General features: G+C 40.0%; 1 protein-coding gene across 1 annotated transcript; it reads right to left on the reverse strand.

The window, feature by feature from the left end:
* Positions 1 to 486: 486 nt before the first annotated feature.
* GPLD1 (glycosylphosphatidylinositol specific phospholipase D1) lies at positions 487 to 27420 on the reverse strand. The gene is made up of 25 exons (XM_054381720.1): positions 27324 to 27420; positions 24452 to 24504; positions 23378 to 23456; positions 19769 to 19866; positions 17636 to 17746; positions 17326 to 17374; positions 16855 to 16909; positions 15832 to 15939; positions 15099 to 15126; positions 14873 to 15012; positions 13831 to 13896; positions 13146 to 13266; positions 12475 to 12614; positions 10070 to 10256; positions 8922 to 9032; positions 7315 to 7389; positions 6794 to 6950; positions 5221 to 5362; positions 4586 to 4685; positions 4399 to 4492; positions 3669 to 3845; positions 2188 to 2345; positions 1906 to 1932; positions 1750 to 1800; positions 487 to 564 (listed from the first exon to the last, which is right to left on the reverse strand). Exons 1-25 carry the CDS (start codon positions 27418 to 27420, stop codon positions 487 to 489), a joined length of 2502 nt encoding a protein of 833 aa, XP_054237695.1.
* Between the last annotated feature and the right edge of the window lie 86 nt (positions 27421 to 27506).

Raw genomic sequence — 27506 nt, forward strand, 5'->3', positions numbered from 1 at the left:
TTTTGACAACAACTTTTGGTAACAGTCCCTGTCTATATTCTTCCATGGTTTTGTGAAGAAAATGCTAAAATCTGACCAGTAAAGAATCTGACCACTGAACATACCTTATACAGTCAAAATTGCTACCAAAATCTAGCCTGCTCATTTCAGCCTCTAAAAGGTTTTGAGACCAGCTTGCTTGTTCTAGGTTAAGTAGTGCTACTGCTCACAAGAGAATAGATTTGTGCTTTTACGTGACTGACAAACCTGTGGTTGGTTTGTAAGTCAAAGCCACCATGAATGTTCACGTTCTCCTTCGCTTGAAAAAAGTTACTATCCCTCCATTAATACTATCTAGGACCCTATCTGTCCATGTGGAACACCTATCAAAATTCTGCTGTCTGCTGGTTTGCATGGGGAAAGTATCGCACTGGAAAGCATCACAGATTCTACAGCTTCTTCACTAAAAGACCAGCTGTGCTCTGGTATTAAAGGGTACCATGAACTTTAGAGTGAGTAGACAAAAAGCCTTCCACCAAGTCGAGCTTTCGCCGAACTTCTCTCTGCTGCCACTACAATTTCTTTCTGCAGAGATACAGAACAAGAGTTAGCAAAACACAACTGCAAGTGTATGATTTTTCCTAAGTTTTCTTAATGGAAAACAGATTTTGTCCGTATCAGTAGTGACATAGAGAAATATAATAAGGAGAAATGAGCAAGCAACCTACCTCACCAGTTATTGGTTAACGCAACTATTTGACATTTGGAGAGCTGCAAGAAGCTGGGGCCAGTCAAATCTCTTGCACAAACTGTTTCTCAGGGGTAAGATCACTACAGACGAAGCTAGAGTGTGGACTGGACTGGTGCCACAGAAAGATCGCAACTGCTTGGAGCATGGCCTTACTTAACACTCAAGCAGAAACCAGCCTGTGTTTCAGGTGGTGGATTATGCACCCTAACCTCATGTAGGAGTATTTACATTTCCAGGGGTTTCTCCACTGCATGCTTTAACAGCAAGAAGTCAAACACCATTTGCTGAAGACAGGCTGCACTGCTCCTCAGCCTAGTGCTGAGGCTTTCTCAGTACTCACACTGAGGACCTCAGTTCTCAGATTATGTCAGAGTTAACCAGAACATTGGACTTCCCTCAGCTGAAAAAGCACTAAGTAACCTTGAAGCTGAAAGAAACAAAGTGTCCTCAGAGCATCATACAAACATAGGGATTGACTTCTGGTAAAAGTAACAGGCATCTGAGAGAAACGAAGAGCTGCACAAACACATCCAAGATCTCAGGTAAGAAATGGACCTCTCTATGTTTGGAAATTCTTGACATAGGAACAGTGTTCACTGCAAGCGATAGCTAGGGCCATGAGCCTGTAAGTATTAAATGAATGGGGTAGTTTGGTGCCTGGTTTATTCCATAGCTGAGCATCCCAGTTGCATGCAGGTTGGTATGAACAGTAAAGCCAGTTGGCAGCCACACTGGATTTACTGTGAAACCTTTCAGCAAACTCCTAGGTAATTTAGATTTCAGGCCATTTCAAAGTGATCCCTTAGTTCAGGTGTTGGATGCCAACATTTTGGCAACTCATTATTCACCTATGGAATGGTTTTATCAGTTCAGAGAGTAACTTAAATGAAAGCCTAATTAACTTCAGAGCACTTAAGACTTCTGCAAATGAGTAAGATCCATATATGAGGTGTTGGCTAGTATATGCAAGTGAGGTAAAAAGATGTTATGAAGCAACCAACAATAGTAATTTTTCTCACCTTTCTTTCAGATTTCACAGTGATAACCAAACTCCCAAATCTTGATAGTTCCTGTAAAATAACATTGCTTGTTATAATTATTTTTTTTGTTAAATTTTTTAAAGTTAATAGTTTTTTTGTTTGTTTCTCTCAGCAGTTTGCTTTCTGGTTACTTACCTCAGGAGAAATCAGGACATACTGTGCCTGAAGAAAGGGGGAAAAAGAGCAAGTCAGTGAAAAGAACCACACTAGTAGAGAAGAAGACTAGTGCAATAACAGTGTCTGCTAAACAGCAAAGTAATTTAAGACAAACAGGAAAAGCCAAATCACACAGATTCAGAAACACAAACATTCAGTTTCCTGAAACCAAATTGGAATGCATGAGATACTTGTATTGGATGTAATCGATTAGCTGTCATTACAACCTCATGTCCTGATTTCACTTCTATGTTTTCTTACCCAGTCCTCAGGACAGGGAGATGCCCATGATTTGCAGTGGTCTGTCACGTTCCCTGAGGATGTCTGGTTTCCACTGTAAATGTAAACATGTCCAGCTGCCCCCCCAAAGAGGACTGAGATATCTTTAGTTCGCAGTGGGGAGGTCACGATCATTTCATCTGCAAAAATTGTAAGATTGATGTAATACATCAGAAGTGAAACAATGCTAAACCAACATACAAAAGAGTTGGCATTGGCATACCTCTAGACGCCAATTCCTACTAATGATGACAGTTTAAATGTTTCAATTTCTGACTGTTGGAAGCACAAATACGGGAAAGTGGAAAACATAAATGCTGCTACGCATCCAGGTCTAAAACAGACATTGTGCCTGGAAGAAGGGCCAGCTGTCTGTGTTTGTGATGAGATCAAAAAAAGAAACGTTGGTCAATGCCAGGTGTGGCTTTGGCATTCCTTTTGTCTTGCTTATCGCAACAGCTCACTATTCCAGGCCACAATCAATCTATACTGGCAGAAGTTGATTTCCTGCCCCCACCCCTGCAGAAGACATCATGTCAGAAAGGCTTATCAAGAAATGTTTGTGCAACTAAAAAGCCCACTCAGTGAGTGACTGCAGTCTCACCCTTACACTTTACGCAATAGAAAGCCAAAGTATAAATATTAGCCCTTTTGGAACCCAATGTGTGGGTGGCACAATAAAGCCCTAGGGACACAATGATGATTTTGTCCCCCTTGCCCTCCTCAGAAGGGATCCCTTTTGGTAAGCTGTGACCTCGGTGCTACTGAGTGTATTTTGCCCTGGATAATTACTCTTGTAACTACGACTGCATTTTCTTACAGCTGTACAGTGATTTCTGGAGTTAAGTTCCTGTTGCCACCAATCGTAAAGAATCTGTATATATGTTGCAAGTGTAAATAAATCCTGTTATTCATGCATCTGACTGCTTAAATGCAAGCAGACCTACAGCTAAGTGGGCTTGTTCAAGCATCTGGTATTGGACCCATAATCACAGGAAAATTGCGTTGTTACTTGTGCATCCAACAGCTCCCTTTGAAGAGAACCAGGTCTGCAGCAAAACCAGGCTGTTAGGATGTCGGACCTATAGCAACCCACCCTAACTGCCAGCCCTATTAAGAGGTAACTCCAGCTGCACCTAGGACCTCTGATCTCTGAGGACTTGGCTAGAATGCAAGGAGCTTCATCTCTGTCACGAGCCCATCGGTAGGTTGCATCTCTGCCCTGATGTCCTGACAGTTTCAAACCATCACAATCTCTTACTAAATATACCCTCAGTTCACACAACACTGACTGAGTTGCTTGTGATTTTGGAGGTGACTCCCCACAAGGCACAATGGAATACTGAACAAGCCAAACAAGGAAGCAGACTGTGTTTAGTGCAATTATTAATATTTAGGTGACCAGTCTTCCTGTTGCCAAAAGCAAAATATTTCAACTCTGATCTAGATTCATCAAGCTTTACCTAATCCATCATTATCCAGGTCACTTAGGTATACATTTCCTCCAAAGCGAGAAAACCTCCTGTCCCCGCTGAATGTGCTGAGCAAAGATGGCTTGGTGCTGTCTGTCAGATCATATACCAGGGCCAGACCAGCTTGATGCAGCACTGAGGATATAAATGAAATCCTAGACATGCTATCTGGAAAAAAGTAAGAGAGGCTGAGCATCAGACAGAGGAATACAGGTTTAATACCTGCAAGACACTGAGAGCAAGTACTGCTGGCATTATGTAACACAGGCAAAATTTGAAACAAGATCAAATGTTATATAGCATTAACACTAACTACCATAGAAATAATCTCTTAACAATAGTACCAGGGGAGCCTTCAAGTTAAATATGAGTTTCCTAATTCCTTACTGCCTACTGCCAGAGTATGGACAAAACACTGTGTTGTTTTAATGCCAGGAAATAATGTGTTCTGCTAGCAAATTGTTACTGCATAAAACACAAGGTAGTAATGGTGCTAAGCTAATTTTAGGGAAGGGGGGGGCAAAAAAGACCACATTGAAGTTGAGGCATAGTAGAGAGGACTCTATATGTAAGACACTTAGAGGTGGTTACAGTGATTATTTCTAATTTCTTATGTGGCAATTTAAAGGTCCCTTTCTAACTTTTAATTTTGTATCTGTCCTCTGGTCATACAGGAACGAAGATCCCAAAGCAGAAATGGCTTCCACTTTTCAGTACATACCTGTAGTAGGTGCACCCACCACTAAAACTGTCTTTGTGATCCCAGCCACAGACATGACACCACTGGCCAGAGACAAGCCCATTCTGCCCATCGCCTGTTAGAGTTTTAAGACACCTATGTCATTTCTACAGAATGTTGCTTCACTTCAAATTATTCCTAAGATCTCACGGTACAGAAAGAGCCCTACCTTGTCTCCAGCTACTGCAAACCAGTGCTCTGTGCTTGGTGGGTTATACCCATACACTTTCCCAACGCTGACATCTGATTTGGAGGGCTTGCAGCTTGAACTACAAAGCAAAATGTATTTGTATGCAACAACATATTTTCATGCACTCATCTAGGATTGCTCCTCTTAAAATACTCTCCCCTTTTAGCTTAAAATAATAGTGGCTGCCAAATTCTAGAAATCTACTTCAGGAATTCCCATCCATGCTTCTTGTAATTAGTTACACAAAGTGTAGAGTGCAGACTTCATCTATCTATCCATTTCTCTATCACCCAGTAACATTCTTGTGTTTGGTTTGCTTTAAAAGAGGTTATCTCAAAGGATAGGATTATTTTAGATGTGATTACTTGTCAGCATCTTGTGCCCCTTTTCCCCCTCCCCAAGAAAACCTGAGAAATTCTTGACTATCTCTACAGAACAAACACCCCTCTCTTCATGAAGAAGGGTGAAGGCATAAAAGTAGAAATTTAATAGAAATATGCTAAGCAGGACAAAGAGGAAACTTCCTAAAAAGCTAGAAGTCTACTCTATTACAAATCTTAAGCATTGAAGTAGAGCAGAATGGAGGAGGGAACAGGTTGTCATATGCAACACACCCAGCACAACTCTTCCAGGTAGGGCTACCAATCAGCAGTAAGGTTATGTTCTCCAGCTGGCAGCTGGCAAGTGAAAATCCAAACCAAGCATAGTTGTCTTCTCCCTTCACTATCCAGTTGGCATCCTGTACTGACAGAAGTCCTGGAAAAAAAAAAAAAAGAAAAATATAAATTAAATCTTGGTGTATCCTGGCATAGAAAAAAAAATCTATTAGCAATCCTCCACTGATTCATCCTGTGTGAAGTTTCTGTATGTGAAGTCACACCATCCATGATATATAGCACCAGCTAACTTCATTTGCTCAGTCTGCAACTCTACTGACTGGTGTAAGCCTTTATTTAACACAGCCTGCTTCTGAATGCTGCACTAGCCTACACAAAGTACATGAAAGCTATCAGTCAAGCCTGCCCTAAACTAGTGATTCCTTATAGGGACAGGACAACATTGAAACTGTTCATCGGAGCTTGTAATTCATCAAGAGCGATGGGAAGGGGAGGTTCAGATAATTCTGATCTTAATTGACATAATTCATTCTGTTTTGATTTTTCAATAATGCCAGTTAGCAGTGTTTCTAAACTCATCTTCCTTGTGGTTTCTAATTCTATATGGAGTAAGCTACAGTGGATTGCCTTCAAGGGTCTATCTTTACACTCATTCTGTTAAACACTTTCATAAATTATTTGGAGAAAGCAACAACATGCCCTTTCATGAAGCTAGCAGATGACAGGAGATTGGGGGTGCTATCACTTGAGGGCAGGGCTACTATCCAGAGGGACTCAGCAGGCTGGCAGAAACCTCATAAAATTCAGCGAGGACAAATGCAAAGCCTTGCCCTTAGGAACGGAGATGCCCTTGCAGTGATACAGGCTGGGGACTGACTGGCTGGGAAGAAACCATGTGGAAAAGGCCCTGAAGATTCTGATGGGCAAAGAGCTGAGCATGAGGCTCTGACAGCAAGGATGATCAACAACATCATCCAAGCACAAGCATGGCAAAGAGACTGAGAGAAGCAATCATTCCCTCTTTACTTCTCACTAGACCACACCCATAATACATTGTCCAATTTTAGATCCCACAAAACAGGAAAGATGTGGATAAACTGGAGCAAATTTTGTAGATGGTTGCAGGTTGGAGCACTTGCACTTTGAGCAGAGACTCAGGACCAGAATTTAATCTAGAGAAGAGAAGGTTTTAGAGGACCTAACAGCAGCCTGGCAGTACTGGCTATTCCCAGTACTCTGGGGCATTCAAAGCCTTTTGTGCCTCTGACTTCACTATGCATGGTGGGAGGACAACAAACTGAAACAAGAGAGGTTCATACTGGCTGTAACAAGAATTGAAACAGCTGCCCAGAGTGCATGCACAATCTCTGTCATTGGAGGTTTTTAAGACTCAACTAGATAAAGCTCTGAGCAATCTGGTCTGACTTCACAGATGGTCCCCTTATTGAGTAGGACGCTAGACCAGACACCTTTTTACATCTCTCTGAACCTGAATTATCCTGTAATTAATTAGGAACAAATGAACAGTAACATAAAATATGGGAAACTTAATTTATTCAATAAATATTACCTTGGTCACTCCTGTTGAAATAGGAGTAAAATGCAACCACAAGCCCTCTCTGCTGCCCACCACCAGGTGCATATGGAGAGCCCACAACCAGATCAGCATTTCCATCCCCATCAACATCAGCTGCCAGGAGGGACCAGCCAAGATTACAGTAGGTGTACTGCAATAAAAAAATCAGTTTAATCCTGAAATGGAAGTGTAATCATCGATTCTGTAACAAAACAGAGCAATTAACTTCTAAAGAACTGACTTTGTCTGTTTCTGACCAAATTGCCCTCCCACTCCCTGGCTTCAGTTTTGTCATCTTTGTTTCTTTGGAAGTCTGTACATCTTTCTGTTCACCCTGCTGCTTCCCCTGCACTGGAGTACAAATAATTTTCCCACTTACAACCAACCTGGACAAGTACCTTCTTGTACTATACCCATCAGTCTAAATTCTATTTTAATATTCTTTTTCCTTAAGCCCGTTCCCTTTTATCTCAGCTCCTGCTTGTGTAGCCCTGTATTAGTGTGATCAATAATACCTGACAAGTTATGGTAACATTTGGTTGAGATGCCAAGCCTCTTCCTGCAGTGCCAAAATACACATACACAGCACCCTAAACAGCAGGAAAAACAAACACAGCATGAAAGCATCTGCATGTCAGCACCAAGTATGAGACCCAAAACAAAGCACAAGGAGAGAAACAGTTATACAAGGGCTATTAACACAATGGCATTTTCCCTATTGGAGCCTTCTCACAATACTGTCTCTTCCATCCCAAAGAACACCAATGCTGCAAGGGGGACTGCTATCAGCAGGCAACAAACTAGAGAAGTGTATTTTCATCATACTGTGGATAAGGAGCACGGACAGGACACTGTGTATTTACATTCGTTATACACACATTCAGGTGGCTCAACAGTTCTTGAATTCTTACTTAAAGCAATGGCATGAAGTGGCAGGCACAACAGATGCACGTAACTTGTGAAGCTAGTGAGTCTACATAAAAGAATTTAAATTCCTGTTTAGCCAGCTAAATTGGTATCTGAAATTCTGAAGAATTTTAAGCTTAATGGATGAATTTTAAACAAAAACATTTTGCCACTCAGTTTGCATGGGCTGAAAATATTCAGGAATCATGACATGGTCTTATCTGATGTCCTGGTCTTAACTCAGCCAGCAGCTGAGCTCTAACAGTCTGCTCACAACTTCCCAGGTTGGGAATCAAACCAGTGCCTCCTGTGTAGCAGGTGAGAATTCTACCACTGAACCACTACTGCAATGCTCTCCCTGCTCCCTCCTCTCTGGGTGGGCAAGGAGAAAAAAGACCCAGGAGATATAGCTGAGATAAGGGAGATTTACTGGTACTAGATAATACAAAGAAAAATACTGCTGTATGTAGCAGCAGGGGAACTTACAAAACACAAACCTTACACATAAGCAAAACTGAGCCAAAAGGAAAGCACCCCCATGCAGAAGTGGGGAAAAAGCAAGAAAAACCTGGAACAGGCAACTTTAGAAGCCATAGGATAGACTCCAAATCCCACAAATCCCTTTCTCCCCAACCAGTCCTTTCTGTTTGCAGTGAGCATGATATCAGCATGGTGTTGAATAACTTCACCACTGTGGCAGTGGTGGGGTAGTTCCCCCCAGTCCCTCTGTGTGAGTGACAACCAGCTACAACCAATACATCTGGTAAAGCTGCAAGTCATTAAGCCTCTGTAACTCAATTGTTTTAGCAAGTATGTCTGTGTTCATATCATGGTTTAGATATTATCTATTGGCTTGTGACAGCAGACAACAAGGGTCACTGGACCCATGAGGTCCATCCCAGACTCTCTTTTCCTAAATAAAAAGGCTACACTTGTATTTCATGAGTGGCTCCTTACATTTCCAGTGTATCACTGCTGCAAAGTTGCAATCTGATTTGGATTTCTAATGTGCATAAAGGCCACTGAAAGAAAAACACAGGTAGCTGTCACTAGTCTAAGTACCAACAAAGGTTATAAATCTCTGTTCAAATTACAATGTCACCTTGAGCAACAACAAAAATTCCTGTTTCACTGTTTAAAAAAAATACATACTGATAAAAAACATTCTCTTTGGAAGGAAAAAAAAAAAACAAACAAGGCCATGTGTATGGCTTACTTTATAAGTAAGAAACTGAGATCCCACAGAAGGTGCTCCTATTGCCAGATCTGGCACTCCATCCTCATTGAAGTCCAGGACTGCCAGGGCAGAACCAAATCTTCCGGAAGGCTAAAAGAAGAGAGATTACTCTTACAAAAATAAGAGATGTTTTCAGGACAAAATCATCAAAACCCACATTTACAATCTTGGAACTGGAAGCAGAGGTGATAAAAATTCTATCCCAATGACTCTTTAAGATTTTCTTAGGGTCACTGTTCTCACAAGTAGTAACTGTCATACTAATTGCACTATCTCAGAGTCAACTGTTCTCTGTTTGAGGATGTGGAATTGTTAAAAATATAAGATAACACCACAATATGGTGCTGCTTTGCTATTTTCCGTGCCTAGTGCAGCACTGATGTTAAGCTTAGGATTTTTTCTTCTATCATCATTGTATCTGTGAACCACTAAACCACTGTAAGACAACAGTAGTTGTTACTACACAACTACTGTTGCTACAGAAACAGACTAAAAGTAAATGTATCCCATTTCTCTCTGCTCTTTTCTTTGTGATTAAAGACTTTTTCTACAAAGGATCATCTTTATTACTCAAAAAGATCATTTGGTCCTGCTTCTCAGTTACAAGCCATTCATCACATCAAATTGTGGTTTCCTCTTCTTTTTAAAGCATGCAGTCTTAGTAAAGACAAACAATGGTTTTGTGAGAATTCATCAACTAATGAAAAAATGTAGCTTCAAAGTAATTTAAATGTATTAATAATGAATAGTTTTAGATGAATTAATTTTAGAATGAATAGTTTTAGATGGAAAAGGAAGGGAAAATCACAGTATTTTCTTATAAGCAGGGACCCAAATGAGATACACTGTAAGTTAGAGACCTCAGTTTTATTAGAAGGCAAATTATCTTCTGTCTGACAGGTAATTACCTTATCTGGCACAGTAATAAAAGTGAAACTACAGATCACCATTGCTTTAATTGTTCCTATGACTTATTTTCATGAAAAGCATATGATATCCTTTTACCAGGAGAGGCATTTCAGGAACAATCCTCACGTATATTAACGATACTGTTGCTCAGTCAAAATTGACCACATTTTCAGGCAAAAATAAAAATTAAGTTTCAAATATCTGACTTGACCCCTCACCTGATGACCCTGTAGTACTTGGTCAGCTTTCCCATCTAGATCCATGTCCTTTGGTGGCAAACCTGACTGGTTGCCATAGACCACATAGACTCGTCCTATCTGAACATGGCCCAATGTGCTGTACCCTGGTGCTCCAACCACCAGATCTTCATATCCATCCTGGTTTAGGTCAGCTGAGATCATTGCCCTGTACAGCAGGGGAGTCAACAAAATCATAGCATTAGCTTCTAAACTACCACAACCCTAGCAGAAAAATAAATATTTGCACTTCTTTCAGGTGAGACAACAACTGTTTTTCCACATCTGTGTTTGTAAAAATCTACACAGCATTTTTCGTATTTTTCACATTATATATCTGATTTTTGTTTTCTTGAATTAAATATAACCAGAGCCCTGAACATTCATCTTCCATTAATGTATCTGAGATCTCTAGGAATTGCTTTTTACTTATTGACACAAGCTGCCTGAGAGCAATCAGAGCAAGGAGCACGAAAAAGAGCTGCTTGCATATAACACAGAATACAAAAGATAATTTAATAATAATTTAATTATCTTTTTATTTGAACCTTTGGTTTAATTGATGTATTTATAAGCAAAGGCATCATAAGTCTCAGTAACATGTTGTGGCAGTTTCACCCTGGCTGGGGGCCAGATGCCCTGGAACCTCTCTGTCAAGTAGAGAGAATATGCCTCTTTCTGTGCCCTGATTCTATCTTTGAACTACCAATTAGTCTTAGAGTGTTTCCAAGAACACACAGTAGGCATCACTGATCGCAGAATCACGGAATTTTAGGGGTTGGAAGGAACCTTTAGAGGTCGAGTACAACCCCTGTCAGAAGCAGGATCACCTAGGGTAGGCCTCACGGGAACACAACCAGGAGGATTTTGAAAGACTCCAGCGAAGGAGACTCCACAACCTCTCTGGGCAGCCTGTTCCAGTGCTGTCACCCTCACCATAAAAAGTTTCTCCTCGTTTTGAGGTGGAACCTCCTGTGTTTCAGCTTGTGCCCATTGTTCCTCGTCCTATCACTGGGCATCACCAAAACCAGGGCATAATCTTCATCTTGACATCCACCCCTCAGATATTTATAGACAATAAAATGCCCTCTCAGCCTTCTCAAGACTGAACAGTCCCAGTTCCCTCAGTATTTTTTTATAGGAGAGATGTTCAAGTTCCACAGTCACCCTTGCAGCTCTCTGTTGGGACTCTCCAGTAGATCCCTGTCTCTCTTGAATTGGGGAGCCCAAAACTGGATCCAGTGTTCCAGGTGTGGTCTCACAAGGGCAGAAGAGAGGCAGAGGAGAACCTCCCTAGACCTACTGAACACACTTTTCTTAATGTACTCCAGGATGCCATTGGCCCTCTTGGCCACAAGAGCACATTGTTGTCCCATGGAGAACTTGCTGTCCACTAGGACTCCAAGGAGCTGCTTTCCAGCAGGACAATCCTCAGCCTGTACTGATGCCAGGTGTTATTCCTCCCCAGATATACGACTCTACATTTGTCCTTACTGAACTTCATGAGGTTCCCCTTCCCTCAGCTTTCCAGCCTATCCAGATCTCACTGGATGGTGGCACAGCTTTCTGCTATGTCAAGCCACCACCTTCCCTGTTGTGTATCATCAGAGAACTTGCTGAGGGTACACTCTATCCCCTCATCCAGGACATTAAGGAAGATATGGAAAAAATTGGATCCAGTATTGATTCCTGTGGAACAGCACAGGCCACAGGCCTCCAGATAGACTCTGTGCTGCTGATCACAATTCTCTGAACTCTGTTGCTGAGCCAGTTATCAATCCACCTCACAGTCCAATCATCCTACTCACTTTCCTTGAATTTAACTACAAGTTTCGGTCAATCAAATAATTCTTGGCAAACATCAACCAATAACCATGAAAGGTTACGATGTTCCTATACTGTTCAGAACTGGAATTGATGTTGATTCTCATTTTGGTTCCTACATTCTGAGCCCAGCCACACAGAGTATGGAGCTCCTCTCTAAGGAGATAATGCAAAAAAAAAAAAAAAAAAAAAAAAAAGAAAGACAAGACAACCCTTCCAGAGAAAGAGATTATCTGACTAGAATTCACATCTGAATGGAAAGCTCTCTCTTGATATTCAGCACTGACACAAACAGATTTTCACTACTACCTGAAAGAAAGGTTTATGGTTTAACTTGTTGTTCTGGACAGATAATAACAGCTGGAGTCAATGACTGTAAAAGTCTTTTCCAACATAAACAATTCTGTAATTCCATAATATAAGCCATTCAGCCAGATTTGTACCACTAATTGATTTGGATTGTCATGTTTAAAGAGTATCCAAAGAATAAACATTAATTTTTTGGTGAGTACTCAAAATGTTCAGAAATAAAAGAGGGAGACGGGAGGAAAAAAATGACCAACCATCCAAGTCTAGCATAGGGTGAAGTCAGAAAATATGAAGCTACAGGCTTGGAGATGTGCTTAGAAGATTCTTGATGTGTAGCCGCTAATGCTCCCCAGACTTTGGCTGCAAAAGCCTGGTTTATCAAGCGGAGCGAGTTCTGAAATAGAAATAACAAAGAGACACAAGAATGGTCAAAACACAGGCTGAAACTTCAGAACATTATGGAGTACCTCAGAAACCAAGTCATCAGCAGTGGAAATCACCACACTGATACAAGTGGACTCTTGAAGCCAGGTCATAAGCATGTTAGAAAAAGACATTAAATCTGTATGCTCTGAAAAAAGCATTGCTAATTGTTCACTGCTCTGCTTTGTTGGGACCTCTTAATCCCCAGAAGTGTTCCTAGGATTCTGTAAAATGTAAATACTACAGATACATTTTGTTATTTTTGGCACTGCAAGATGTGCTCTAACTTCATTATACCAGAAGTAAAGTGTACAAATTAATGTTTATGATGTGCATATAAATATATAGATCCACAATGGCACTGGAACCTCCATGAAGTGAAATCTGAGACTACTGTTAACATCCGGAGACCCTGCTCTACCATACAGCATTTTAGATGGAAATTAAAACAAATTTATGCAGAGCTGAATTTTACCTGGCACATTTGTCACTTCTTACTTACTGCTGCCCAAGATTGTATATTGAAGCGAACTCCTCTCTCTGTGTAAGTTAGGTTCTTTTCAAGTGTTTTTGTAAGCAAAGAAGTTGCATTCTTTTGATGTTCATGTTTCGATTGTCTGTTTCTGACAAAATAAACAAGGCAGTAAAAACAATTAATATAACTGAATTAATGAGTTGATTATTTTAAGACAAAGTTAGGAGAAGCAAATATATTGCACATAATCAGGTGGCCATTTCTTCCACGTGTAAATGCAGTTCTCAAGAGATACCAGCTAAGATGTTTTCCTTTGAGATGTTTGCTAGAGGAATACGTGTACTCATGCTCCTTACAGCTGAGTTCCATAGTTCTGTCGATAAATTAGGAGAGAATTTAGCTATGGTAAGGGTAAATATGAATCAGTAGTTTCATGATCAGCAGAACAAAAGGTGACAACCAAATAAAGTGTGAAGACTTAGTACTTCAAGTATTAGGTAAGCGTTCTTGCCCTAAGGCTGGAAGGTAAAAATCTCACCCAGGTTCTACACAGTTCCCCTTAATGAAGCTCATTTGTTCACAGTAAGAAAATCTCAAAATCACACACAAAAGATAAACTGAAAGATCTCTAATTTCAACTAGCTCACTGTCCACTTTAGTGGAAGACTCTCCTTTCATCAGTAAATCTTTAAACCTTCAGAGCCTTACTTACACGTAGCTCTCCTTGTGCTCCCTTGTGCAGTTTATGAACAAAGGGTTCTCAGGCAGGAAGCAGCCACTAAAAAATTACGCAAAATGCATGTTAAAGATTTTACTGTAATTGAAGTGAAACTAAAAATACAACTTTTATCCTTACTGATTGGTCTGTTAGAAGTCATCAGTTTTCTCAAGACATCCTACTTATTCAAAATCAGACCATGATTATAATTTGTAGAAATACCTTTGGTATTTGTTTTAATGACCTTACTTAGATTCTAGATGCATTCCACATGTCATTATACAAGTCTTAAAGGAAACTTAACGTCCTAATATTTCTATTAATCTAAAGCACTTCTAATGAAAATGCCATTCTGGAACAAGGAACACAACAGATTATGTCATATTGTATTTTAAGTACCATTTCCCAAAACAACTGCAGTGTTATTTTCCACATAACTGAACGAATAAATAGCCATTGTAGTTCTTACAAAGTTATTTACAGGAAGGTTATGCTTGTAACAGAGCAGTACAAGGCCGGATCTTCTATGAAAACATGATATTCTGAATACAAGCTTAGGCTTCCAAAACTAGACTATAGAGGATCACAGGATATACTCCTTTTCTAATGCTATTTGCCGTAAGTGTCTGAACACAGCATCTGATCTCCCCAAGGAAAGGACTGATGACAGCAGCAAGAATGTGCAGCTACAGACATGGCTCAGGCATTCATGCCAGGCAGAACTTCAGGGCATGGCTATGGAACATTTAAGCAGGCCTGTGAGTACATCTTACAGAATGCCCTGAGTTTTCCCTGTTGACTATCAGCTGGGCATGCCAGGGCCTTGCCTATGGTAAGAAGCATGAACATGTAACCAATATGAACTCCAGGCCCATGTATTCCAGTGCAGAGGGTAAAGGACAGGCGCAGAAATACCTTTGTCCAGTTGAGGATTTAAAGCACAGCACCTCTTCTAGAAAAGAATCTGCCTTCAGAAGAACAATTAAAGGGCTTTCAGGACTTGATTATGTTTCATATTGCAGGAAACATGCTATACCTGGTTCCTTCCTCTAGCATACGGCTTGTCAGCTCAAAAATATTGTTTGTCCAGAACGCCATGTCATCCACTCCTCCGAGGAAATACTCATGGAACTTCTCCACCAGAAATGGGGATTTACGAGCATACGTTGGAAAAAGCTGAGACAAGCAACACACTTAGTAAGAAAGATCACCTTGTCTTGAACAGTGCAGGTTCATTTTTGTACAGAAAACAGAAAACCAACCTTGGCAACAGCAAGCCTTTCCCCATGCCTGGAAAAAAAAAAAAGTCTTCAGAAGTAAATTTGCTATTAATTATTTAAACAGTTATTTTCAAGACTTCTCTAGGGTAAATACTTCCTAGGCAAGTCATTACACTTCCTTGTTTGTGGTCAATGTATTTTTTAAAGCCGTAATGTGAGAAGCGATGATAGTAACATTATTGCTGCCCTTAATTTGGAGGGATTCATTGTCTGTAAATGCTGTGTTACTACAGGCAACTAACTGAAATAAAGGATACAGCTAGGCTGCATATTCAAAAGCAGACACTGTCAGATATCAAGTCTATTTTGAATTATTCTTAGACTTGAAAGGATCTGCATGAAGTGTAGGTAAGCTATATGTTTATGTATGCACACTACTCCCTCAGGATATGAAAATTTTATTGCCAACAAGCCATAATGCAATGATAACTGAAGACACAGCTGTTCTCAAATAAACAAGCATCAATACGTTAAATGCATAAATGTTTTAAACAGCTAAGATGCTGAGTTTGTGGTGTAATAATGAACAGTCATTAACCTGTGCAAAGTTGTATTCTAGCCATTAAAAATCGTCAGGTGTTTTATGATTTTGGTGTCCGATAGGGAGTCTGTATTGCTGGCCTCAATGCATAAGGCATTTCAAGTAAGATTATCATAGCTTTCCTACATATGGTTCACTTACTTACAAAAACCCAGACAAAGCTATTCAACTTACAGTTCAAGAAACAGCAAGTAAGTACAGTCAGTAATTGTGCTTTCAGTGATGATCTCTCTTTTATAAAATTCCTCGTAGATTGCTGCTAGGTCTTTGACAGGAACATACCTAAAAACAAGAAGAAGGTATTTTAACAAGAGATTTTCCACTTCACCTGGTGAAAGATTAAAGTTGCAATAATAGCCTGCTTTAAAATATTCTGAATTTCAAAAAACCATAGAAGGTCATGAAGATTCATTAGTGACAGGAAGACCTGGACTGCAGGTGCAGTTAGGGTGCAGAATACTCTCCTTTGTTTTAGGTTCAAAATCAGAAACCTGCAGAATCATTCCTCTATGCCTACTGCTTGCAGAGTTTCCACGCTCCCCACACTGTTTCCCTGGCTTGATGATCACATGATCTTGGAGGATGTACTCCAAGTTCTCCATTGTGCCACATCTACTCCTAGCCAAATAGCTATGTGATGGAGTTTTACTAATGAACTGTGCCATCTACACCTAGAAGAACCACATCCTACTTAAAGAAAATGACTCAAATGACCTACTTTATAAGCAGAAAAAAAGGCATGTGAGTTTTTCAGTTAAAACATGTGAGAAAAAAAATTGTGTACATTTAAAACTTATTTTTATGCTATTAAAACCTACCTGAATTCTACAGCATCTATAACCCTAAACATCTTCAACTTCCAAAATTTTATATGGAAATCTAAGCGAGATAAACTGACTTATTTAGCTAAGAGCTGGGACATTCCATCAAACCTTTTTCACTGGTAATTTTATATAATTACTTATAAGTCTCTTCATAGACGTGTTCCTGTATGTAAAACTCTTTTTAATTCTCTCCTTCCAGTTTTTCATGTCAAGGAATAGAAAATATACATATAAGGAATACTAAACTCAGAAATGTTCCAATATCCACAGTAGTTTCTTTTGATAGAAAGGAGGACAGCATCTTGTTAAAACACAGTTGAATATACAGAGCAAGGAGAAATAGTTACTAAAGAAGGTAACCTCATTATCTTACCAATTTGATGCCAGATAACTGAAGTCCAGCTCAAACTGACTCAGTACATCTCCTCCTGTGGATGGAAGAATGAAAAAAGAAAAACAAAATCCACAAAGGCCAAGAAATCAAATCAGTTAAGGATCTACCATGGATAGCAGAGCGGCTCACTTGAAAGTATGCTGCATAATTTTCTTGAGAATAAGCATAATGTAAAATTTAAAACCGCAGTAGTGACTCCACTTAAATTTTAGCATCCTTTCAGCATGTGTTTTCTGCCCGTATGCCTTATTACATCACTGGAAACTTGGACAATGAGGACAGGTTTAGCAGGACTTTGCAAGCTATGGAGGAAAGTGAGAATACAGTGTTCATATGATTTATTCTTGGCTCCAGCATTGCACAGGGTAAGAACCAGAATCACCCACTGTGATTTTGAAGGGGACTGGTTATTCGAATAAAAAGATTACAGTCAGCAAACAGAAACATTACCAAAATCACCAGCATTGTGAGCTTCTGAGTACGAACCACGAAAATCAATCTGGAAAAAAACAAGAGAAGTGTCCCTTTATTTTACACAGCCTTCCCTACAAGCATCTGAGCAAAAACAAATTGTCCAAGCAGTTCTGAAATTCACAGGATTCAGGCTTGACGAACTCTTATGGAGTTTGTGACATTATGTCTCTGAAAATCTTCATTAAACAGGGCTCCAGCTTTTCTCTTCCCTCCTCACTGAAGTCCAAAGCCCAGCTATGAATCACTATACCCAGCTATATCAATAAATAAAATAACACAGGCTTACTTCTCCCATGGCCTTTAGAAATCCTTGGTCGATGCCCAGGCTATGCCAGCTAACATCTGCCACCATATGCGAGGCAATTCCAAACAGGAAAGCCACCAGCTTCTCTGTAGCCTAGACAACAACAATCCACTTGTAGTCATGTGAGTAATTTTACTCCTGGCTTTAAGAAGAGGTGAGCATTTTACATTGTATGAGGATATAGATGAGAAACTCACAATCTAAGAGCTTAGCATGATGAAGTGTTGGGCACTCATTTTTTCATGCTGGAGTCACTTTTTGTGACTTAAACTTTAAGGAATTCATACTGTCCAAGGCCATAGAACTAGATGAAGTCAGGACAACTTGTGTACTTCAAGCTAGATGTGTACTGCAGTGGTTTTTAGGACTGGGGTCAAACACCTCCACTGTCAACCGCTTCTGCCACCATGGGTGAGGTGCAGGCACATAGAGAAGAGAAAGATATTCCTGTGCAAGTGCTGTTCACTGTAAAAGTACCTGGTTGTATTTCACACCTGCCCTGGTATGAAATCACTCACCTTATTGCTACAAACAGAAGAGTTATTTGGAATAAATTTGTCAGCAAGAGAAATTTCACTTCTCCAGAAAAGACTTCTCTGCATTGAATCACTGCAAGTTTCAGAGGTCTTTTTAAGTCTGTAACTGAATCACATTTTTGGATGAATTTATAGATCCCAAGGGTCAACAGTTCACAAGATCAGTGTCACCAACAGCCATTAATAGGCAGCCAGGCTTGTTTAGGTTTGAAATAGTGCATGTTCTCAAATGCTTCTCTAATGGCTTGGTCCTCCTGAGCAGAGAGAGAGCAGCAAATTGGAAAACAAAGCAACACTCTCTTTAAAGTCATTCTCATTTTCCACAGTACGTTTTTCTTCTCCTCCTATGAAGCTCATACATCATAAACATGAGTAAAGAGACCAAGATTTCACAAGTGAGAATTCTAGAAGACATTTGGTTTTCAAGTGGCCAACACTCAACCAGATCTGACAAAAATTCAAGGACCACCAATCACATTCAAAAGTTCAGACCTATGAAATATATCCTAAGCACCAGACCACACTGGGGACAGCTGTTGTGACCCAGTTGTGGATAATCTGGCAGAGGTTAAACCCCCTTGCTTTCCAGCTTGTCCTCAGATATCAGAGAGGCTGGGGGGTGGCTGAGCTTAACTTCTGAGTGATGTCCAATTGGATCTTTTATTGTGACTAGATTAACACTCTTGAAAACAGAATTAAGACTCAAAACAGAGTCAGGTGTGCTAAGACACTTTATGTAACAGGCCGTATAGCTACCACCACGATGCTCTGATCTGCAGGGAGCACTGCGACAGTGTGAGCAGGAATAATGCAAGCAGGAACAATGAGCAGGAGCAGGAGAGGCATGAGCAGAAGTGGCATGAGCAGGAGTGGCATGAGCAGGAGTGGCATGAGCAGGAGTGGCAAGCAGGAAGAGTGCCAGCAGTGAGTAGAAAGGGCAGCTGAGGAAGAGCAGCGATGGCAGGTAGCAAGAGATGGCAGCTCCACAGCAGAAATGGGAGCTCCCAGAGATGAAGGCAGCAACAGGGTGACAACAGGGTGGCAGCTGGGCCCCAGTGATTCCCCAGCAGCCGCACACACAGCACCACACACAGCGCCACTGTGACTTCTTTTAAAACTTCACACTGTTGCTAAAAATAGCCATGCCCCTCCACTCAGCAGTGCAATGCATGCCTGGTACCGCTGCTAGGAAATCTTCGGGGTCCTAAAGTCCCTCAGTGGACCCTAGGTGCAGGAGCAGGGGACTAAGGTTAGATTCCTTGTGTTGGCTCCACATACAGTTCTGCCTGCATGGCAACCATAGGGACAAAACCTCCACAGCTCAAAGCATTCTCCAACAATGGTGAGAGAAATTTACATATATTTTTCAGTCCCTTAAAACAACGGATAGTCCTAACAGGGAAACTGTAGCTTTTTTTCCTGGTAAAGTGGAAAACAGGATTTCAATGCTTCCTTTACCAGTAAAGACTTTAATTTAAAAATGTGCATTTTTACTACACATACCCAAGAACAGGGGAATTGCAACAAGTATAGGCAAAAAAAAAAAGTAGGAAGCAAAGTCAAAAGTAATCTTTTTTACCTCTTCCCAAGGCTGAGGGTATTTCCTTCTGATGTACTGAATACTTGCAGTGAGAAATGGTGACCAGTGAGTGTCCTCAGACACATCATGAAATACTCCTATTGTAAAGAAATTATAATAATATTTGATTTATTCTTTGAGGAGAGGAAAAAAATACAAAGTATTCTACGTGCAAAAACATAGACTTTTGTTCAATTTCCTATCATACAGATGATCTGTTTTGCAATCCACTCACACAAAAAGAGCCAAATGAAGTGTATTTTGATATGATGTGTACTGTCAAAAGAGATAGCAGATTTACCTCCCATCATTTTGGTTTGAAGCATCTGAAAATGTTGTGCCTGCTCCCCTTTTCTGCAACTGTAAGTACATATAAGGCAATGAAAACCTGAATCCCAAGAGGTTAAAGAGAGGTAACAGAGAAGCTGCTGACTAAATGAATGCATCAAATTGTACAGCAGAAACAGTGCTGCTGATGAGCAACAGAGACAATCCAAAATACCATGCCTTGGGTCAGGTATCAGTTTCTACAAGGCAGAGGAGGGATATGTCATCATCACGATTTTAAACAGAACGGCAAACTTGCCAAGATACAGTCAGTGTAGGAGCAGAAGGGCACAGGAAAGAGGAAAAATGAGATTTTCCTTTGAAATACCAATTAATACTCTCATTTGGATTTATGCAGAAGATCACGTGGGATCTAACAGTGACCCTGTCTAAAAATTTCTGTGTACCTACATAAAGCTATGATGGGTAAAGTGATGCTGACATACCAGCACTATAGCATTATATTCAGGGAGAAGAAGTAGAGGATAGATTGTTTGGATCATCAGTACACTTGGAGGAAGAGTATGTGTTTGTTCATGCAGAACTGTCAAACTGTAGAAAAATACAGTATATTAAATGCTGAAATTGAGAGAGCAGACCTTATGGGTCAGTCACCTCCTGGCCACTTGACATTTTACAGTACAGCTGAACTAGATAACATAAGGATGGGACTTGCTAGATCAAAATTAAACACAGAGTAATAAACTACTACATCTAAATCTGTCTCTTGTTTGTACCTATTTATTCCACACTAAATAAACACACTGCTGACAAGTGGCCCGAGTAAAGCAAAGAATATGGGCTGGTGGCTGCAGATAGAGAGGCTCTGATCGCTGGCCTGGTATAAGGCAGAAATCAAAACTCTTAGATGGGAAAGGTGGAGGAGAACTAACCAAGTTAAGGTAGGACCTGAAGAAATCCCAGAAGAACATCAGTCCTGAAAATAAGGCAAGCAAGACTGAAGTTTGGGACAAGATATTAGCAGAGCCAAGCAGAAGACCGGAACCTGGTGAGTGACAGGAGATAAAATCATTATCAAACATTAAGAGCAGTGAGTCAATCTGGACATGAAGTGAGCACTACAATGTGACAAAAGGGAAGACCACCTATTAGGCAAGCTGGATGGGGCAATGTTGTCCATCAGGACATAAACCAAGCAGCCTGCAGCTGGCATAAACAACAGTCAGCATCAACAACATATAACTGAAAACCAGTAAGTCTAGCTGTCATTGTGTAATATAAGACTCTAAGTAGAGCAGACAATGAAAAAACAATGGGGAAGTGTCCCTGGAATTATAAATAAGGGTTTTGCAGTTTGAGGCAGGAAAAACATATACTAAGTGGGGGTGCTGGCATTCAGCTGAAAAACATGTAAAAAGGTTAGGTAAACCAAACAAAGATCCTAGGAACACTTTGAATTTAATGGATCCAAATTTGCATGACCCACTAAAATAAAGCACTCTCCATGCTTGAGACTTTCAGTAAGATTTCAACAATCAACTGGACAGATACCCTTGCACAAACTGCATATCACTGCCTTATCTCACGTACCTGCCTAAACATCCTACTAGCTTGTTGCTGGAGGACAGGCTTTGTCCTAGTTGTAAATTTTTTAATATCTTGATTTACCAGTTTAGCAGCAAATATTCTGAAACAAGCCCCAGCTGACTGTTTTATAGATCCAATGTTGCTGAAGAATCTGATTATGATGAACACCTCCCTCAGGGATCTGTACTGGGACCAGTACTATTCAATACATTCATCAATGACTTGGAGCAGAGTGCACTCTCAGCAAGTTTGCTGATGACACAAAACTGGGCAGAGTGGCTGACACACCTAATGGCTGTGCTGTCATTCAGTGGGTCCTGGACAGGCTGGAAAATTGGGCAGGGAGAAATTTAATGAAATACAAGGGCCAGTGTAGAGTCTTGCATCAGGGAAAGAACAATCCCATGTATCAGTATAGGCTGGGGACTGACCTGTTGGAGAGCAGCACAGAGGAGAGGGACCTAGGGGTCCTGGTGGATGACCATGTGCCAGCATTGTGCCCAAGAATGCCAATAGCATCCTGGGGTGTCTTAGAAGGGGTGTGGTTAGTAGGTCAAATAAGGTACTTCTCTCCCTCTACTTTGCCCTGGTGAGGCCACAACTGGAATGTTGTGTCCAGTTCTGGGCCCCCCATTTCAAGAAGGACAGGGAACTGCTTGAAAGAGTCCAGCACAGAGCCACAAAGGTGATTAAGGAAGTGGAACATCTCCCTTATGAGGAAAGGCTGAGGGAGCTGAGTCTCTTTAGCTTGGAGGAGACTGAGAGGCAATCTCATTCATGTTTATAAACACATGAAGGGTGAGTATCAGGAGGATGGAGCCAGGCTCTTGTTAGTGATGTCCAATCATAGCACAAGGGGCATTGGGAGCAAGCTGCAGCACAGGAGGTTCTGCCTAAACACAAGAAAAAAAATTTTCATTGTGAGGGTGGCAGAACACTGGAACATGCTGCCCAGAGAGGTTATGGAGTCTCCTTCTGCGGAGACATTCAAAACCCACCTGGACATATTCCTGTGTGACCCACTCTAGGTGATCCTGCTCTGGCAGGGGGATTGGACTAGATAATCTATCAAGGTCCTTTCCAACCCTAATGTTCTGTGAGTCTGTAATTCGTGAAGAGCTCACCTACTCAACCTGAAAAAACAGGGGACCACCTGCAAGTCAAAACGTACCTTTTACAACCACTGCAACAAACAAAACTAAGAGTGACCTTAATTTCAAACAGGAAGCAGAAAAAGGCAAAGACAGCAGTCTGGAAAATAAAGTGTTACTAACACTTTCCCCCTCCCCATCAAGTCCTACGCTACTTTGGCACTGTGAGGTTTTTTTTATACTCATCTTTATGACTGATCTGATAGAAACTAATACTTCCTAACACAGAAATTACCTGTAGGCTTTTCCTAACACTTAGAAAAACGATCATTTCTCTCCTCTCAGTTTTGCCTGAAGACAGTACTCAGTAATCTGAACTAATTTAGTCAAACAGCATCGTTCTGTCAAATTGCCCTACACAATAGTTAAATTTACCCAGAAGTTACTTTCTAAAAACATTTTCATCACATGTATTGCTTTCTTATAAAGTTTTACAAAAAAATGTGTATGTTTTTGCAGGAAGATTTTTTTTTCCACACTTAATTTCTAATGGCATAAGTATTTCCATCCCCACTAAATTCTATAGGATTGTCACATTAAAACACAGTTGTTACAATATTGGGACTTATGAAGCTTTTCGTACCATTTTTGCAGATTGGAGGATAAAAGGCATCAGGGTAAATGCTCCCAGCCTGAAATGCATCTTGGTGATTTAATAACAACTGGAAAAGGATGGGGGAAAAAAGAATCATAATTATTATTGTGCAGCATGAAAACACAGTTTACTGTCAATACTGAAGATAAAAATCAAATACGCAGCAACATTCAATTATAACTTTGGTAAAATATCAAAGTCACTTCAGTGTCATCATCCTCTCCATCATTTCCCCACCCACCTCCCAAATCCTTTTAAGTGAAACTACATTAATCAGTATACACTGTAATTGGAAAAGCCATTTAGGAAAGCTGATCTACCTTGGGTGCTGGGGAAGTCACCTTCCAGTTCTGGTGAATCCACCCCTCTTGGACTGGAACAAAGCCTAGGCTGCCACCTTACATCCTCTGAAGCACAGCATAGCTGTCTAGTGTGGACAAATCTAAATACTTCCCTTGAGTGATCTCCTACTTTTGAAAAAAGCTGTGTTGGCTTAATGTTTGGACTCAATGATCTCAAAGGGTTCTTCCAACCAAAACAATGTGATGGTTCTAAAATATGAAGTTATATAAAATGATCTTTACGTTGTTTTAAACACAAAACACATGTGTTTTGTTTATCTCTTTATGAAAACAGTCCACATGCTCACACTGCTCTGCTGGATGCAGCCCATGAAAGAAAAAAACTATTTGCATCAATCAGAAATTGTTAAATAATACACATGGTGGACTAAATTAAAAACTTTGCTGTCATTTTGCTGTCCTTACAGTTATTAAATCATCTTTCCAAAATTCCTCTACTGATTCTTCTAAGACAACTACGCATGGAGGGTATGACTTCAGAAGATGCAAAACATGCAAGAAACCACACACAGTGTGCACAAAATACTAAAAATATTTGTAGTAGTACTCAGGAGTCAAATGATTTTCAAAAGAAAAGGTAAAAATACTGTCTAGGCAATATATTCACACACATATTGCTGAGAATTAGTAATAAAGACAATAAGGCAGAAAAACATTCAGAAGAAAGTTGTACACAATGAAGCAGTAGTACATTTCCTACCTGTCTATAATTAACATTCCCTTCATGTATGAAAAATTCCAGAGCTCTATGTGCTGAAAAACAAGACATTGAAGTATTGATTTACAGGTGCTGTGGCCAGGCCTGTCTTTTGTTAGCATTATCAAAACCAGAACATGCCACTTCGTCATAGCTCAACCAAGTGGCACGGATACACGAAACACAACTTCTCAAAAAATTCTTTGTTTTCTCTCCTAAGGAGCTAACAGGACACTGCTGCTTCTGTGGCACATTTGGGCACTGTGGTCTTACAAGTCTCTTCATAATCCCCAGTTCCCAAGCTGACCAAGAAAGCTGAAATTGCAGGGAAGAAGTCCAGAAGTGAGCTACAGAAGTGAACTGACATGATTGCAGCCAGCAAGTATGGAGTACCAATCACAAAGTTCCAATTGTAAAGGACTCATCTAAATTTTACTGAAGTTTCACTATTGCCCTTAGCATTGAAAGAGATACATAAGAAATCAACATGGATATTGAACAGTTTGATTAATTTTTAACACATATGAAAACCAATAATAATCTAAAACCAGCAAGGTAAATAATAGTATTTAGTCACTAAATAGACAGACACTCTCACTGCCTAAATATTTACTGAACAACCATAATGAGAGAATGAAACAACCTGACATCACTTTTCTGTAACGAAGTCTCCTTCTAATTATTGTCAGATCCCAGGGATGCTCTATCAACACTATTCTAAGAATACCTAACATTGCTTCTAAAAGTATTTGGTTAAAGCGCATGCATGGGTTATCATCTTTCCTTCCCACATTACGTTTTACTCCTGACTTGAAGTCATTTAGAAACTAAGACTAATCAAGATAAGCCTGACTTTGCTGAATTTAATTTGATCCTTACCAAATACATCATTAAAAAATACCTCCCCTCTCATTCTGGAATAAGATCTGGACAAAACTGTGTGGGTTTGAATGATGTTTCTCTTTGAATTTTACCCTGATCTAAACCATTCTTATAAAACTATGTACGATACCTTAAGGACCTATCTTGTACCAAAACAGGAATAACTTGAAAACAATAATTTTAAAAGTGTACAATACTGAGGTTCATCCATTTCAACACAGACCTCTCTTTTCAGTGTGGGAGAGTCTAAGTTTGACAGTTTGTTTTTTCTGTCTCACATTCCCTCCTACTTCTCTCATGACTCATACGGGCCCAGGTCCTATAAGCTGCCATTTACAACGAATTTTGTGATGGATCTCCACAGTTTCACAAAACCCCAGAGGTCTCATTCAAGTCCCAGGGTGAGAAGGGGAGAGCCTCCCCACTGAGACCTGCCTCCAGCAAGAAGCTGTGGCAAGTAGGACACAGCACAGTTCTGCTGAGCACATTGAACATGATCAACATTTTGAGCAGGCAGAGCTTTTCACTATTTTAAAAGTACTTTCCTAAGTCTGTTCAGGATAGACTGTGATGATGGTTTGGAGTCAAAGGAGTTCCTTTCTACAGTTTGTTGTGGTAGGGGTTTTTTGGTTGTTGTTTTGTTTGTTGGGTTGTTTGGTTTTTTTTTGTGTGGTATAGTCAAGTGTTTGGATTTAGCAGTAACTTTCAGGACTTTATCATCATACACTTTTATTTGAACATAAATAAAATCACTGATTTTAGCAGCATGAGAGCTGAACCCATTTTAATGTCATTTTCAAACAAAAGGACAAAATTTGTGGTAAACTACAACTCAGTGTACATACTGCTCCCCAGACAACCAAGAGCTTTAAATTATATAAATGCAGGTTTTCTGCAATATGCTTCCTTGATTAGGGAAGAAAAAAAAAAAAAAAAGACTGCTTTGGGACAGATCCCTAAGCTGTTCTTTCTCATTGTAGATTTCTTGCAAATACACTCTATTCTGCCAAATCTATAATCTCAAGTTTTCTGAAGTGTGTACTCAGTAATTAGTGCTTGCAAAGATGTATGCACTTGACTAAGCCCAGGCAATGTGACTTCTACTGATTAGCATGGGTTTCTTGACCTGGTGTTAAGGAAAAGTGAGTATTTGCAGGATGCTGACCAGGATACAACACTCAGTGAACATAGTCTCAAAAGTCATGAGAGCTCAGCTTTTAACTTTTCAAAGCTGCGTGTATTCAGTACCTCAAGTCTGAGGCGACCTGAATAGAGACATCATACTTTTTACCACGTGTTCGAGCAATGAATTTAGAAACAGAAGAATAAACAAAACTGACAATTTATTGTGAGTAAACGTTTCAGAAAAACCTCACACTATGGATGAGTGTTCTTGCAAGAATTAAGCAGAAACCATATTTTAAAAATAATATACCCAAGCAAGAAATTCAAACCAGAAATATTTCCCCCACTTTTATGCTCTTAGTTCTCTCCTTCTTTACAAAACTAAACCGTTCAGGCTACAGATAGCAACCCACATGAAAGAAACATAATAGAACATTTTCATGATATTAGCCATAAACACACTACAGTATTTTGTCTACTTTATGGAGACATGGCAAAATGTATGCACGGTAATATGAACAATCTGTGTTGTTTTCTAGTTTAAATATAACAACCCCATAAATTGCGTAAAGTATTCCTCTTCTTTCTCCAAACCAAACTCTGCCCACGTAAGACTCAGACACAAACATTCCAGTTACATAATGCCTGTGTTTTAGAAGATGGAAAAATACGCAACCACATTGATGAGAACATTTTGCTTGCAAAACCAGTAAAAAGTTTCAAATTCCTACACAAAACTACTCATCTAGCCTATGTGTTATCCCATATTCTTATTACTTCATTTTCTTCCTTCGCATTTTATATGAATCTGAATTTCTCTTCCCAAGCAACTCAAAAGATACAAAAATTCATTCTGAACATGTCTTACCTATTTCAACATGTGTTGAGATTCCACTTGGGATACCTCTCTGGCAGAAACAGTATAGTATAAGCAGCAAAACAGACCGAGTCTTCAAGCCAGCCATGATGCTGGCTTAAACTGTACATTTCAGAATCCTGGAGCAGTAGCACTGTGACCTTTGAAATCCAGGTTACGGAGCATGTCCTTTTT

This window comes from Indicator indicator, chromosome 6, assembly GCF_027791375.1.
Source record: "Indicator indicator isolate 239-I01 chromosome 6, UM_Iind_1.1, whole genome shotgun sequence".
Taxonomy (NCBI): domain Eukaryota; kingdom Metazoa; phylum Chordata; class Aves; order Piciformes; family Indicatoridae; genus Indicator; species Indicator indicator.

Excerpts from the sequence above, each read along its gene's own strand:
- GPLD1 (XM_054381720.1), bottom strand. The coding sequence starts at position 27,420 with ATGGCTGGCTTGAAGACTCGGTCTGTTTTGCTGCTTATACTATACTGT. Across the intron at positions 1,933-2,187 it reads CTCCCTGTCCTGAGGACTGG|GCACAGTATGTCCTGATTTC; the intron begins GTAAGAAAACAT and ends CCCTTTCTTCAG. Across the intron at positions 565-1,749 it reads CTGTGAAATCTGAAAGAAAG|AAAGAAATTGTAGTGGCAGC; the intron begins GTGAGAAAAATT and ends GTATCTCTGCAG.